The sequence below is a fragment of the Octopus sinensis genome, linkage group LG25, assembly GCF_006345805.1.
Source record: "Octopus sinensis linkage group LG25, ASM634580v1, whole genome shotgun sequence".
Taxonomy (NCBI): Eukaryota; Metazoa; Mollusca; class Cephalopoda; order Octopoda; family Octopodidae; genus Octopus; species Octopus sinensis.
In genome coordinates this window covers 19694027-19710688 of record NC_043021.1, presented here as the reverse complement: position 1 = coordinate 19710688, position 16662 = coordinate 19694027, and the positions used below count along the sequence as shown (strand labels likewise).

At 43.6% G+C, this 16662-nt stretch overlaps 1 protein-coding gene across 2 annotated transcripts in view; it reads left to right on the top strand.

Annotated features, from left to right (window-relative positions):
* LOC115224223 (bromodomain adjacent to zinc finger domain protein 1A) overlaps positions 1–16662 on the top strand; it is a 98190-nt gene that overhangs the window by 28678 nt on the left and 52850 nt on the right. For both annotated transcript variants that reach the window (XM_029795004.2, XM_036513450.1), the window contains exon 2: positions 9977–10252. In XM_029795004.2, the coding sequence (XP_029650864.1) occupies positions 9977–10252 (276 nt within the window). The remainder of the gene's footprint in view (positions 1–9976; positions 10253–16662) is intronic.

Genomic DNA, 16662 nt, shown 5'->3' with positions numbered 1-16662 from the left:
CGTTTGGTTTTGTGCAACGGTAAAAATACGGACATTTTTACTGCCCCCCCCCCCGTCCCTTGGTGTTTTCGTCTCTCACAACATAATGACATATATTTCTTACTAGGTCTTTGGTTTTTTTTTTTCATTTCTTGTTTACAAATAAATTCGATTTTAAAATAACTTTTAAATACACACACACACACGCACGCGCGCGATATAGATACGTGTAGATATAGATACGTGTGGTCCTTCGAAGTTCCACATTGCACGGGAAAGGAAAATGGTCGTCCATCCCTTTCTCTTACTCTTTACTCTTTTACTCTTTTACTTGTTTCAGTGATTTGACTGCGGCCATGCTGGAGCACCGCCTTTAGTCGAGCAAATCGACCCCGGGACTTATTCTTTTTGTAAGCCCAGTACTTATTCTATCGGTCTCCTTTTGCCGAACTGCTAAGTGACGGGGACGTAAACACACCAGCATCGGTTGTCAAGCGATGCTAGGGGGACAAACACAGACACACAAACATAGATGCACATTCATTTTTTTTTTTAATATTCCTGTTTCTTTCAACAGTAAAGATTCTGGTAGGAAATAAAAAAAAAAATTGTAAAAAATCTTTTCATTTCTTTTTTTGTTTTGCTCTCCTCCCACCCGACCTCTCTACTACTGTAGCTTTTTCTTTTCCCATGAGGTATGGGACTTCGAGCGAGGCAGCTATGCCAACCCTTCCAGGTACACTCTCTCACTCTCATTCATTCAATTTCCTTTCTCTTTCGCTACAAACAAGCTGCTATTTGTGAAAATCCAACAACTTTTCCCATCGTAACCCATGTCTACCTTCTTTTTATCAAAATAGTTTTGCAGCTTTTGTATTTCACACACTTGTTGTTGTTGGTGTTGTTTATAGCCTCAGGTTGGCCTTGATCAGACACTTCTAACAGCGACCATTATGACTGTTTTGAAAATTTATTTTATTTATGGGTGCAAGCATAGGCGCAGGAGTGGCTGTGTGGTAAGTAGCTTGCTAACCAACCACATGGTTCCGGGTTCAGTCCCACTGCGTGGCACCTTGGGCAAGTGTCTTCTACTATAGCCCCGGGCCGACCAATGCCTTGTGAGTGGATTTGGTAGACGGAAACTGAAAGAAGCCTGTCGTATATATGTATATATATATGTTTGTGTGTCTGTGTTTGTCCCCCTAGCATTGCTTGACAACCGATGCTGGTGTGTTTACGTCTCCGTTACTTAGTGGTTCGGCAAAAGAGACCGATAGAATAAGTACTGGGCTTACAAAAGAATAAGTCCCGGGGTCGAGTTGCTCGATTAAAGGCGGTGCTCCAGCATGGCTGCAGTCAAATGACTGAAACTAGTAAAAGAGAGTAAAGAGTATAGCTGTGTGGTTAAGACGTTTGCTTTGCAGTCACATGGTTCCGAGTTCAGTTACACTGTTCAGCACCTTACTTTAATCCCAGGCTAACCAAAAGCGTGTGATTGGATTCGGTAGATGGAAACCAAAAGACGCCCGCCTTGTGTGTGCATTTGCGTTTGCCCCCCCCCACTACCTTTGACGACCGGCGTTTGTTTGTTTACGTCCTTGTAAATTAGCGGTTCATCAAAAGGGGTTTGATAGTATATGTAGAATGGAATGGAAGCACTCCGTCGGTTACGACGATGAGGGTTCCGGTTGATCCGAATCAACGGGACAGCCTACTTGTGAAATTAACGTGTAAGTGGCTGAGCACTCCACAGGCACGTGCACCCTTAACGTAGTTCTCGGGATGTTATTCAGCGTGACACAGAGAGTGACAAGGCTGGCCCCGTGAAATACAGGTACAACAGAAACAGGAAATAAGAGTGAGAGAAAGTTGTGGTGAAAGAGTACAGCAGGGATCACCACCATCCCTGCCGGAGCCTCGTGGAGCTTTTAGGTGTTTTCGCTCAATAAACACTCACAACGCCCGGTCTGGGAATCGAAACTGCGATCCTATGACCGCGAGTCCGCTGCCCTAACCACTGGGCCATTGTGCCTCCACGATAGTATATGTACCAGGCTTAAAAATAAAATAACTACTGGGGTTGATTCGTTTAACTAAAACCCAACATGGGGCACTACCTTGAAAGATTAAAGATATAAAAGATACACAGTGTATCTAGGATTATATTCAAGGCTTGTTCTTGTCCTTTTTTTATTCAGTATGATGTGATTTGAAGAAGAGTCAGCTGCTATTTCTAGTTACCTGAGTGATAAATATTTAGTTCTAGGTCAGCTCAGAGCAAGATGACCATCTCATCATTTGGGTGGTGGGTGCAGTGTATCGAGAATGGCATTGTTTAATGCATTTATTTTTTAAAAATAGTAAATTGTGTTTTGAGGGAGGTTTGGCTGCCATTTCTAATACTTCGATTGATCATGTAGCAGCACCCTGAAAACTGATCTTTGTTTAACTCTTGTTAACTCTAATTAAATAGAACTGAATTCAGGTATTCCAGTCATCATCACCTTAGCTCTTTACCTTTGTGCAGAGAACCCAATGTGCCTCTTTTTTTTTTTTTTTATGACAGTAGGATGTGTGATATGAAAGAGATTTGGCTTCTGTTTCTAGCAGATTGAATGATCATGTTAGTAAGAGCAGAAAGTAAAATAAGTGGATGGAATTAGATGCAGCCAGGCGTGAAGACTTGCTACTGTTTCTATTATACTCTTTACTCTTTTACTTGTTTCAGTCATTTGACTGCGGCCATGTTGGAGCACTGCCTTTAGTCGAGTAAATCCACCCCGGGACTTATTCTTTGTAAGCCTAGTACTTATTCTATCGGTCTCTGTTGCCGAACCGCTAAGTTACAAGGACGTAAACACACCAGCATCGTTTGTCAAGCGATGTTGGGGGGACGAACACACACACATACATATATACAAAGCACCCTTGCCAGTGCTACGTATGAGGTCCCCATGCCAGTGCTACGTATGAGGTCCCCATGCCAGTGCTACGTATGAGGTCCCCATGCCAGTGCTACGTATGAGGTCCCCATGCCAGTGCTACGTATGAGGTCCCCATGCCAGTGCTACGTATGAGGTCCCCATGCCAGTGCTACGTATGAGGTACCCATGCCAGTGCTACGTATGAGGTCCCCATGCCAGTGCTACGTATGAGGTCCCCATGCCAGTGCTACGTATAAGGTCCCCATGCCAGTGCTACGTATGAGGTCCCCATGCCAGTGCTATGTATGAGGTACCCATGCCAGTGCTATGTATGAGGTACCCATGCCAGTGCTACGTATGAGGTACCCATGCCAGTGCTATGTATGAGGTCCTCATGCCAGTGCTATGTATGAGGTCCTCATGCCAGTGCTATGTATGAGGTACCCATGCCAGTGCTACGTATGAGGACCCCGTGCCAGCACCACATAAAAGTCATCCAGTACATTCTGTGTCAAAGCAGACAAATGAAGCCGAGGCAGCTCTCTAACTGACCAGCTCCGGTCAAACTGTCCAACTCATTCCAGCATGGAAAACAGACATAAAGCGATGATATAATACATGTGTCACCTATACAATACATACATGCATGTTACATATGTCATCACCATCATCATCATTTAATGTTCATTGTCCATGCTAGCATGGGTCGGACAGATTGACCAGAGCTGGCGAGCTAGGAAGCTGCACCAAACTCCAGTCTGATTTGGCATGGTTTCTACAGCTGGGTGCCCTTCCTAACACCGATTACTTTATAGAGTGTGCCGGGTGCTTTTATATGGCTTTACCACGAGTGCTTTATGTATTAGATTTATAATACTCTACTCTTTTACTTGTTTCAGTCATTTGACTGCGGCCATGCTGGAGCACTGCCTTTAATGAGCAACTCGACCCCCAGGACTTATTCTTTTGTAAGCCCAGTACTTATTCTATCGGTCTCCTTTGCAGAACCGCCAAGTAACGGGGACATAAACACACCAGCATCGGTTGTCAAGCAATGCTAGTGGGACAAACACACACACACATATATATATACATATATACGATGGGCTTCTTTCAGTTTCCGTTCTACCAAATCCACTCACAAGGCTTTGGTCGGCCCGAGGCTATAGTAGAAGACACTTGCCCAAGGTGCCACGCAGTGGGACTGAACCCGGAACCATGTGGTTGGTAAACAAGCTACTTACCACACAGCCACTCCTGTGCAAAAACACCCTGCAGAAATAAAATTTCTTTGCATGTGGCTTCAAACTGGTCTGTGGTTGGGTAGTTGGGGACCCCTGTTGTAGCAAATACGCGTCTGTAATTTGTTAGGGTCAGGCATATTCGTATTTTTTCTGTTTACCAGTCCCTTGTTGAGGGGTACAGGTATGTAAATTTTGTATAAAAAAGACACGACCTCCTGGCACAGTTATGTAAATACAAGCGATAGTCAGAGCATCGTGGGTGGTCCCTGGGGCCTGTTTTTTTTGTGGTACAAGCAGAATTTTCAACTGATTGCTGACCCATGTTATCGTAATTCAATCTGTGATAAAGCTTAGCATGGTTCATAATTGAACGTACTGTGTTATCTTGGATTAGTGATAAACGAGGCTCCATGTACATTAAAAAAAAGAAACACAAAATGGAATTTAATAGCTCGTGGTGGTTGTGGTGGTAGACTCTTGTCACTAAAGCTGTTAGATACAGATGTAACCATAAGTGCCTTTATTCATACTTTACTGCTTTAAAATAATGCCCAGACATATTGAATATTGTAGTCCCAGATTGACAAAGGCTTCTGGATGAGGACTGACTTGGGGCTAAACAGGAATAATGATACGAACATACCAACATGGTTGACACACACACACACACACACATAGATATATACAGCCAAATCCACTCACAAGGCTTTGGTAGGCCCAGAAATATAGTAAAAGGCACTTGTCCTCAGGTTCCACACAGTGGGACTGAACCCAGAACCATGTGGTTGGGAAGCAACAACTTTGTCGAATGGTAGACCATCTTGAAACAGCAGCCAAATGTCATCCAACTCACCTATCAGCATTTAACCCTTTAGTGTTCAGATTACTGAATCAAACATAATGCCTATTGATTCCCATTGATTTGAATTAATCATGCATTATCTCATATCTTCAAGATCTTGATGGTGTAATTACTTAATGTAGAATAACATTGTAGGGTAGGTGTGAGAGCTAGGATCTGGTCAGTTTGAACATAAAACAGATTAACTATTTTGGCCGGATATGGCCGGTTTAAATACTAAAGGGTTAAACATGCCCTGTCCAGCCAAAATTTTCAACTTGTTTTATGCCGAAATTGTCCAAATCTTGCCTCTCACACCTGCCCTACAATATCATTCTAAAAACTAGGTTACCTGATGAAAATCTCAAAGCTGCAAGAGAATGCATGATAAATACAAAACAAAGTGAATAAATAAGTATTCAGAATAATATGAAGGGTTAAACCAGTCACGTCCAGTTTGAATGTTCTTCCTGTTTCATGTTAGAATGTCATACTAAAAATAATCATATCATTGAAATCTTGAAGCTTTGAGATAATGCGTTATTCAAAATTATTTGAACAAATAAGCACCATTCAAGCATGATCGTTACCAGCGTTGCCTTACTGGCACTTGAGCCCCGTGCTAGTAGGGTATTAAGAGCACCATCCGAGCATGATCGTTGCCAGAGCAGCTATCTGGCCTCCGTGCCGGTGGCACATAAAAGACACCATTTGAGAGTGATTGTTACCAGCATTGCCTTACTGGCACCTGTGCCGGTGGCATGTGTAAAAGATTTGAGCGAAGTCATTGCCAGTACCTATTTCTTTATTACCCAGAAAGAGCTAAACACAGAGGGGACAAACAAGGACAGACATAGGTATTAAGTCGATTACATTGACCCCAGTGCGTAACTTTATCGACCCCGAAAGGATGAAAGGCAAAGTCGACCTCGGCGGAATTTGAACTCACAACGTAACGCAGACGAAATACCGCTAAGCATTTCGCCCGGCATGCTAACGTTTCTGCCAGCTCGTTGCCAGTACCGCCGGACTGGCCCTGTGCCGGTAGCATGTAAAAGCACCCACTACACTCTTGGAGTGGTTGGTGTTAGGAAGGGCATCCAACTGTCGCAACTCTGCCAGATCAGATTGGAGCCTGGTGCAGCCATCTGGTTAGCCAGCTCTCAGTCAAATCGTCCAACCCATGCTAGCATGGAAAGCGAACGTTAAACGATGATGATGATGATTTGACAGACTAATTTGAATGCTAAAGGGTTAAATTAAATAGAATACATTTGATACAGTGTCTGAAACAAAAATGGGGTTGGTTATAGCTGGACTGCCTTTGGGAATAAGCTTTGCTGTCACCATTCACATGAGGCTAAACAACAATGATGTTTTAGAATTAACACTATGGCAACACTACAACATGATTCCATTTTGGTAAAAGAGGCACCTTCAGCAAATCTCATCTACAATAGCACCAGGCCAACCAAAGCCTTGTGAGTGAATTTGGTAGTGTGTGTATTGTTTTGTATGACCTGACGTGCCCCCTCCCAGCATTGGAAATGGACACCGCTTGCTGGATGGTGATACTTGCTTACAGCTATCTTGTGATGTGAAGGCAAAGAGATAGCAACATACATGCGCATGCACACACATACACAACAAGCTTCTTTCAGTTTCTGTCTACCAAACCCATTGAAAGCTCTGGTTGGCCTGGGCCTATAGTAGAAGACAATTGATCAAGGTGCCATGCAATAGGACAGAACTGGAGACCATGTGAGTCAGAAGCAAACTTCTTAAGCCCTCTACTGCACCTGCAGTATATCATAAGAATGGATTTGTGTACAGGTTTTGGACAGCTGCTTCTGTAGTCTGTAGTCCCACCATTGTTTGTGCTGAGGACAGCAGACGAGTCTTAGGTGATGAAGGAGATTAAGAATGGATTAATTTAAGCTGTTTTACTGTCTATAGTCTTAAGAAGCTAGAAATCGTTTGGAATTTTCATTAAACTGGTCTTTTTAGAAGTTACCCCTCATGCTTACTGTTTCAGCTTTCATTCTTCTACTTGTCTCAGTCTTTGGACTGCAGCCATGCTGGGGGGCACTGTTTTGGGGTTCAGTCAAGCCTTGTGCTTTTTACCAATCCACTAAGTTAGGGAGACATAAACAAACTAACACCAGTTGTCAAATGGTAGTGGCGGAGGACAAACACACACACACACACACACACACACACGTGCACCCACATCTATGACAATTTTCTTGCAGTTCCTGTCCGTGAAATCGTCTCACGAGGTTTTCGTTGGCCCAAGGCTATTGTAGAAGACCCTTGCCCCAAAGTACCATGCAGTGGGATTGAACTCATGACCACATGGTTGGGAAAGGGATATTTTGTACACTAACTGCTTGGTCAAAGATTTTTCAACTCTCTCTATTACATTTTATGGTCTCTGTAATACTTCATTATTGCATCCAGTGTTGCTGCAGTCATTTAGCCCCAGGTCTACCCTGGTTGGGCAGCTGATTTACCTTCAAAGATGCTGCAGCTGTCACTTTTGGTGTATCCATGTCTATGTAGGTTCTTCCTTCTGTTTTTTTTATCAGACTAGCATGTGTGATTTAGCTGCTATTTTTAACAGGTTGAGCTTGTGCTTATTCGTGTTGTTGATGGTGTTTTTTTAACCCCAGGTTAACTGTGATTGGGCAGAGCTATGATCAACTGCTTTCCATCTGGGACCATACTGCTTTTTTTTTTTTATATATATATTTTCTGTATAGTGTACATTGTATAATTTCTGTTTTAGGGACATTACATGGCGATTTGAGAGAGATTTGGGTGCTATTTCTAGCAAGTTAACCTGATATGTAGAGCAGTCATGGGCAACCTGTGACCTAGGGGCCTTTCTGAATGCCACACCTGATGAAAAATTACTTTGAATTTTTTTTAGTAGTGTAGCTCACCTGATGATGAAGCATGCCTCATGTGGCCCAAGTCTCAAAAAAAGGTTGTCCATGTCTGATGTAGAGTGAGCAAATTGATTTTGGATTTTTGTCTCTTGTCAGTGCATGTAGTCCCTATTGTTTGAGTAAATGCTGTTTGTATGTTTATGTGTGCGTGTACATCATCATCATTGTCCTTTAATGTCCATTTCCATGCTGACAACCTGGAAAGCTGCACCAAGTACCAGTTAGATTTGGCTTGGTTTCTATGACTCGATGCCCTTCATAATACCTATTTCTTTGCTACACACAAGGGGCTAAACACAGAGGGGACAAACAGGGACAGACATAGGTATTAAGTCGATTACATCGACCCCAGTGCTGCGTAACTGGTGCTTAATTTATCGACCCTGAAAGGATAAGTCGACCTCGGCGGAATTTGAACTCACAACGTAACGGCAGACAAAATACGGCTATGCATTTCGCCCGGCGTGCTAACGGTTCTGCCAGCTCGCAGCAGGCCTGCCCTTCATAATAATACCAACCACTTTACAATGTATGCTGTGTGCTTTTAATGTGGCATCAACAGGAGTGCTTTTTATGTGGCACCAGCACAAGACTCTTGCTGGCCAATCCTCTTCATGAGGGGGCAGTAGCCTTAACACTTCAGCTGTGGAGGATGGGTCTTCTTGACTTGACTTGACAGCATTCACCTGGGGTGGGTCGAACTGGCTTCATTCATCTTCAATGCTGCATCTCTCACAAACGCCGACCAGGCCTGGCGATTTGAGGTCTTCTTGAGTACATGTGTATGTGTGTGTGTATCTAGGTTTTAGAATAGGTACTCTGTATCTGTGCATTATAACAGGTGACTAAACCAGTGGCACGAGCAAGGGTACTTGGCTGTAATATACTGCCTCTAAAAGTCTCATACAACCCATGCTTGCATGGAAAAACGAATGTGGTAATGATGATGATTGTACATGAATGTGTGTATGTGATTCGTATGTATGTACATACACTCTTACACATAGTTGTGTGTGGGTGTAATACTTCCATTTGATGATTCTATAATTACTTCCAAAGATAAATTCTAAAATAATTCTTTGACATCTGCCTTCCATTGTAGCTAATTATTGAATTTTCTAAATGGGCCAATGAGGTAGCCTCTATCTACCTACTAGAAACAGTAGCTGAATTCTTCTTGCATTACATCTTACCAATATATATTTCTTTACTACCCACAAGGAGCTAAACATAGAGGGGACAAACAAGGACAGACAAACGGATTAAGTCGATTACATCGACCCCAGTGCGTAACTGGTACTTAATTTATCGACCTCGAAAGGATGAAAGGCAAAGTCGACCTCGGTGGAATTTGAACTCATAACGTAACGGCAGACGAAATACCGCTAAACGTTTCTGCCAGCTCGCCGCCTTAACATCTTACCAATATAGATGTAGATTTACCTGAAATTAGAGTGAGGTGGTCATGGATGGAATATCTTTCAACATTGGTTTACTGGATCAGAGTCGACCTGTTGTTTAACTCTTGCCACCTATTTTTGTTTGTACTACTTTAGCTGTGTGGAAAGAAGCTTGCTTCCCAACCACATGGTTCCAGGTTCAGTCCCACTACAACGTACCTTGGGCAAGTGTCTATAGCCTTGGGCCAACCAAAGCCTTGTAGATTTGGTAGATGGAAACCGAAAAAAGCTTGTGTGTGTGCGTGCGTGTTTTAGTGTTTGTGTTTATCCGCCACTATCACTTCGCAACTGGTGTTGGTGTGTTTATGTCCCTATAACTTAGTGGTTCAGCAAAATAGATCAATACAATAAATACCAGGCTTTAAAAAGCAATAAAATTGAAGGCAGTGCCCCGGTATGACTGCAGTCCAATGACCGAAACAGGTAAAAAATTAAAAAAAAGATACTTGAAAGCAGTGCCCCAGACTGGCCACAGCTAAATGACCAACACCAGAGAAAAAATAAGAAAAAATATTATTAGTTTATTTACAAAGATGGACGGTTTTCTTAATGTCCTTTCTTCATTCTTTATTTTCAGGGAGTTTTTTGAGCGAATAATATTGTGCAACAGCCTTCTTTGGTCGTGTGAAATAACTGGAAAATGGGGATTAACCTACCAAGAAGCAGTGGAAACAGAAGAGCGAGCGAGAAGACACTTAGCTACATTCCCCGATTACCTTCAGCGACCAATTCTCTACTTGGCAAACCTGACCCATCGCAGTCGGTTAGCTGGCATGAACGACGATGTGTTCGTTTTTGCAAAAGATCGTTACTTCATTGGAGAAATAGTTGATGTGGTCCACGAAGGAATACGGTAAAATGATAATTTTTTTTCTTTTTATATTTTAACCCTTTTGTTACTAACTCTGGCTCTGTGGTAAAATGTCCTGCTTTCATAAGTTTTGAATTAAAATCTTCTACCAAACCTTAGTCACAATTTATGTCCCGAACACTAGCTGAATGATGACTAAGTTATTTTACAAAATCCTTTGTTATATTTAAAGTAATTGAAGGAAACAGAGAGCATTTCAATAGAAATATGGTAACAAAAGGGTTAACAAATGATTAATTTAACCCTTTCAATACCAACCCAGCTGAAACTGGCTCAAGCTCTGGGTACAAATGTCTTGTTTTCATAAGTTTTGAATTAAAATCTTCCACCAAACCTTAGTCACAATTTATGCTCCTAAGTTATTTTACAAAATCCTTTGTTATATTTAAAGTAATTGAAGGAAACAGAGAGCATTTCAATAGAAATATGGTAACAAAAGGGTTAACAAATGATTAATTTAACCCTTTCAATACCAACCCAGCTGAAACCGGCTCTGGCTCTGGGTACAAATGTCTTGTTTTCATAAGTTTTGAATTAAAATATTCCACCAAACCTTAGTCACAATTTATGTTCCTAACACTAGCTTAATGATGACTAAGTTATTTTACTAAATTCTTTGTTATATTTAAAATGATTGAAAGAAACACAGAGCATCTCAAAATAAATACAGTAACGAAAGGGTTAAAGAATTGGAACTTCTGTATAATGTGTGTGTCTACTTATTATATTTTCTGGCATACAAGTCAATCGTATAGAGCAGTGCTTTTCACAGCTTTTGCTGAAGCGGAACCCCAAGGAAACGTTCCACTAGCTCGAGGAACCCCTGTGCAATAATTTAATAGTCTTATGCACACATATCTGCACAGGAGAATTAAAAATTAGTCGATTTTAGCATTTTTGTAACTTCTTGCGGAACCCCTAGACTGTACTGGCAGAACCCTAAGGTTCCGCGGAACCCTGGTTGAAAACCACTGGTATAGAGTGTAAACGTGTGTAAAGATTCAAGCATCGTCACTGTCTTTCCAAATCCTGCTGCATTTCACAAGGAATTTTTGATCCTCTTGGTGTATAAGTTGACCCTTTTTTCCTTTTTTCTTCTTTTGTATGACTGTAAATTTTCGTATGAAAAACTTGACTTGTATATTGAAAAATATGCTATGCAAATGTATGTGCGCATCATGTGTGTGTGTGTGTGTGTGTGTGTGCGTGCTTACATGTGTGTGTGTGTGTGTGTGTGCGTGCTTACATGTCTGTGTGCATTCATGTGTATGTGTATATGTGTGGATATTTGTTTATACATTTATATATATGTGTGTGTGTGTGGAGGCACAATGGCCCAGTGGTTAGGGCAGTGGAATCGCGGTTTTGATTCTCAGACCGGGCGTTGTGTGTGTTTATTGAGCGAAAACACATAAAGCTCCGCAAGGCTCTGGTAGGGGGTGGAGGCAACCCCTGTTATACCCTTTTGCCCTAACTTTCTCTCACTCTTTCTTCCTGTTTCTTGAGTAACGCTGTGATGGACTGGCGTCCCGTCCAGCTGGGGAGAACACATATGCCATAGAAACTGGGCCCATGAGCCAACGTTAGCATGTTCGGGGTCAGCATCAGTGTTGGTGTATCAAAGTCTTCCTGGTTGAGTCATGTCTCCAGGTTTTGACTAATGATAATGATGATGCAAATATTAAGTGGAAATTTTAAAACCCTTTCATTAGCCATATTATGAAATATTCAATGTATTTCAATTAATTTTGAGAGTAATAGGGAACTTGGAGGTAAGTAGTACACTTTGATAACTTGAATATTATTTCTTTATACAGTCCAGTAGATAGATTCAAGTGTGAATATGCTAATCACTGTTGTGTTTGTCACAAGAGAATGTTTCCATTATGATGAATGTGTTTTTGACACACTTGATTGATTAGTGTGGCAACTTGGGCAAGTGTCTTCTACTATAGCCTCGGGCAGACCAAAGCCATTGTGAGTGGATTTGGTAGACGGAAACTGAAAGCTTGTGTGTGTGTGTGTGTCTGTCTCCCCCGTCACTGCTCAAGAAGTGGTTCGGGAATAAAGAGACCAGTAAAATAAGTACTGGACTTACAAAGAATAAGTTGTAGGGTTGATTTCATACAAGTAAAACCCTTTTAAGGCTTTGCTCCTCCATGGCCACTGTCAAATTACTGAAACAAGTAAAAGATATATATGTATCATCATCATCATCATCATCATCGTTTAACGTCCGCTTTCCGCGCTAGCACGGGTTGGACGGTTTGACCGGGTCTGGGAAGCCAGGGGCCGCACCAGGCTCCAGTCTGAATCTGGCAGAGTTTCTACGGCTGGATGCCCTTCCTAACGCCAACCACTCCGTGAGTGGATTGGGTGCTTTTTACGTGCCACCTGCACAGGGGCCGGAGGGTCCGGCATCGTCACGATCGGTTCGAGCATTTTAACGTGTCAGCGGCACGGGGGCAACGAGGTCCCGGGGTACTTTGGGGATCCGGGGTACTTAGAATGGGTAGGGGGTATGTGGAATTGCTGCAGAAAGCAGCCCGGGTCTTTGTAGTCACAGCATATCTCCAGAGATCTCGGTCCTTCGCCATTGCCTCAGTGAGGCCCAATGCTCTGAGGTCATGCTTGACCACCTCATCCCATGTCTTCCTGGGTCTACCTATCCTCTCCATCCTTGATACCTTCAACTGTTTGGAGTGGCACTTCTTCACACATCTCTCTTCATCCATCCGCAGCACATGACCATACCATCGCAAGCGTCGCTCTTGCACACCACATCTGATGCTTCTTATATCCAGCATTTCTCTCAGGATACTTACACTCTGTTTTGCGTGCACACTGACACTATACATCCAGCGGATCATGCTAGCTTCATTTCTTTCAAGTCTACGCATGTCTTCTGCAGTCACAGCCCATGTTTCATTACCGTGAAGCATGGCAGTTCGCACACATGCATCATACAATCTACCTTTTGCTCTGAGGGAGAGACCTTTTGTTGCCAGTAGGGGTAGGAGCTTTCTGAACTTTGCCCAGGCTATTCGTATTCTAGTGGTGATACTCTCTGTGCATCCACCTCCGCTACTAACTTGGTCTCCCAGGTAGCGGAAACTATCAACTACTTCTAGTTTCTCTCCCTGGAGTGTGATGGAATCTGTTTCTGAGTGTCTGTTGTGTCTATTGTCCCTGTGCATCTGCCGCACATGTGAAGCTATCTTATCTGTTAATTTCCCTTTAATGTTGCTGCACCTCTTATGTGTCCATAACTTACATTGGGTGCGTCTTATGGAGTTTCTACCTGTACCTTTCCTACAGGTTGAGCAGGGCCCCCTACCCGAGGGATGTGCTGAGTACCTCTTGCTGCTTACTAATACTTTGGTCTTTGCTACATTTATTCTAAGGCCCTTTGATTCCAACCCTTGCTTCCACACCCGAAATTTCTCTTCTAGTTCCGGTAGTGATTCTGCTATGAGAGCTAGGTCATCGGCATAGAGGAGCTCCCAGGGGCATCCCGTTTTGAATTCCTCTTTATTGCCTGAAGGACTATGATGAATAAAGGGGACTGAGGGCTGAGCCCTGGTGCACACCTACTTCTACCCGGAATTCTTCACTATATTCGTTGCCATCCTAACCTTGCTGACAGCCTCTCTGTATAGAGCCTGTACAGCCCTTATTAGCCATTCTCAATCTCCAGTTTCCGCATCGACCACCAGATAAGGGAACGGGGAACCCTGTCAAAGGCTTTCTCCAAGTCTACAAAAGCTATGTAGAGGGTTTATCTTTAGCTAGGTACTTCTGCTGCAGTTGTCGGACCAGGAATATAGCATCAGTGGTGCTTCTACCTGGTACAAAACCGAACTGCATTTCATCTAAACAAATTCTCTCCCTAATGAGATTGGTTATGACCTTCTCTGAGACCTTCATCACCTGGTCCAACAGTTTGATACCTCTGTAGTTATTTCTATCTAGAGCATCACCCTTACCCTTGTAGCAGTTGACTATGGTGCTGCTGCACCAGTCATTGGGTATGACTCCATTGTGAACTACCTGGTTTACAATGCGGGTGACTATGGCATAGCCCACATAGCCAGCTGTTTTTAAGCATCTCAGCAGTGATTCCTGATAGGCCAGGGGCTTTGCCTGGTTTCATATCCTTAATTGCCTTATCTACAAGGGAGCTGTCTATTCGGGTAGCTGGTCCCTCTACTGGGTCAACATTTGGCAGGCTCTCCTCCTCCCATTCATTCTCCTCATTCAGCAGTCTTTCATAATGGCTTCTCCAAGCCTCTTTCTTTTCACTAGTAGTAAAAGCAAGTGCCCCATCATCCATGCGGACACATTTCTCTCCTATAACATCGCTATTTTCTCTGACACACTGTCTGGCAATCCGAAATACTTCAGCTCTTTGATCCTCGCGACGCTGGACATTGGCAAACTTCTTCTTTTCTGCTACATCTTTGGCAATGTATACCTGCCGCCCAGCCTCCTTTTGGCTATCTGGTACAGTTCCCTGCTGCCCCCATCCTTCCAAGCTTTCCAGGCCCGTCTCTTTTCACAGATGGCTTTATCTACTGCACTATTCCACCACCACGTAATTCTAGGTCTGGAAGGGACTTTGCACCATCCACAGACTTGGTCTGTGGCACTCAACAAGCTGTCCCGTAGGAATTCCCAGCTACCTTCTATGTCTGACGTCTGAAGCTCTCTCCTCCCTCTCATCAAATTCTTGATGAGTATGTCCCTAAATTTCTGACCATGCGAAGGGTTCTTTAGCCTCCAAATCCTTCTTTTTCTGGATTGGTTTGTTTCTTGGAGTCCTTCTGGCCTCAAGCTTAAAGTCACTCATGATTAGTCTATGCTGAGGGATACATTCTTCACCCGGGAGGGTCTTTGTATTCAAGAGCAACCCTGCATCCCGTTGTCTGGTGAGGATGAAGTCTATTTGGCTAGCGGAGTCTCCTGACTGATAAGTTATAAGGTGGCAGACTGGCTTCTTGAAGTTAGTGTGCAAATTGAAAGGTTACATGCATCACAGAATTCCAGCAGTCTAGTTCCCTCATCATTTCTGGTGCCAATACCATAGCCACCATGTACCCCAGTGAAGATACCCGATTCCCCCGCCCAACATGCCCATTAAAATCTCCACCTAAAAGATGAGGTCCTTGTTACTAGTCTTTGAAGTAGCCTGCAGAAGGGTATCATAAAAGTTGTCCTTCTGATCATTTGGTAGTCCCGCTTGTGGGGCATAGCTGAGATAATCATAGCTGTGCCACTCTGTAAGACCAACCTGAGCTTAAGCACTCTATCACAAACCCTGACAACCTCTATGACCTTATCCACCCATTCCTCCGCAGGAGAATGCCTACACCCCCTACACCTTCCGCGTTACCTTGCCAGTAGAGTTTGTACCTAAGTGCCTTGCCCGTGAGGACCCTAGCCGAAGCATCTCTCCATCTTACCTCTTGTATGCAGCATACATCAACCTGTCTTCTCTCTAGCATCTCTACAATCTCACTAGACTTGCCTGTCAATGTACCAACATTGATAGTGCCAACTCTGAAAACTGGGAGGAGATGTGGGGGGACGGGGGGGATTCGGCGCCTGAGAAGAGGAGGGTTGTTGTGGTGGTGATAGTTTTCGTGGTATTTTTCTTTTGATCTCTCTTCCAACCTGACCATGCCGTGGGCAGGAGCTGGTGTTAGCAGTGGACATTCGTTATCGTCACTGAGTAACGTAATTAGGTAGAGGAAAGAAATACAGATATTCTAGAGTTGAGTGGGGAGGGGGGGTCCAGTTGAGGCGGGTGGGTAATATAGGGGAGCAACCAGTGGGGAAGGTTGGGGTAAGGAGGAACGATGGCAGGAAGGGTTGGTGTAGGTTCGTAAGAAATAAAAACGTAGGATATTACGAGGCGGGAGGGTACTAAAAGGGGATGGTCGGATTGAGGCAGTGTCAGGAGGAAGCGTAAGATCGGTGGGCAGTTGATGAGCTATGGCGTTAGCAGCTTGTCTTTTCACAGTGAAAGCATATGAGAGGATAAGGGGTAGTTGGGGGAGGAGGAGGGAGTAGGGCGTATCCGGTGTAGATGAGTAGGGCGTATCCGGTGTAGATGGTGAGAAACAGGGATATACCGGTATTGGTGGTGGTGGCGGTGAGAACAGTGTTCACCGGTATTGGTGGTGGGGGTGAGAACAGTGTTCCGGTATTGGTGGTGGGGGTGAGAACAGGTTCATCGGTATTGGTGGTGGGGGTGGGTGGTGGGGGCGGGCGCACCGCCAATGGCGGAAAGATGGGAAAAGATGGGATTACGGCTTGAGGTAGCCTAAGGTTAAATTTTCGTAGAGAGAGAGATAGGAAAAATAAATCAAGTTATGGCGAAGGCTTGAAAG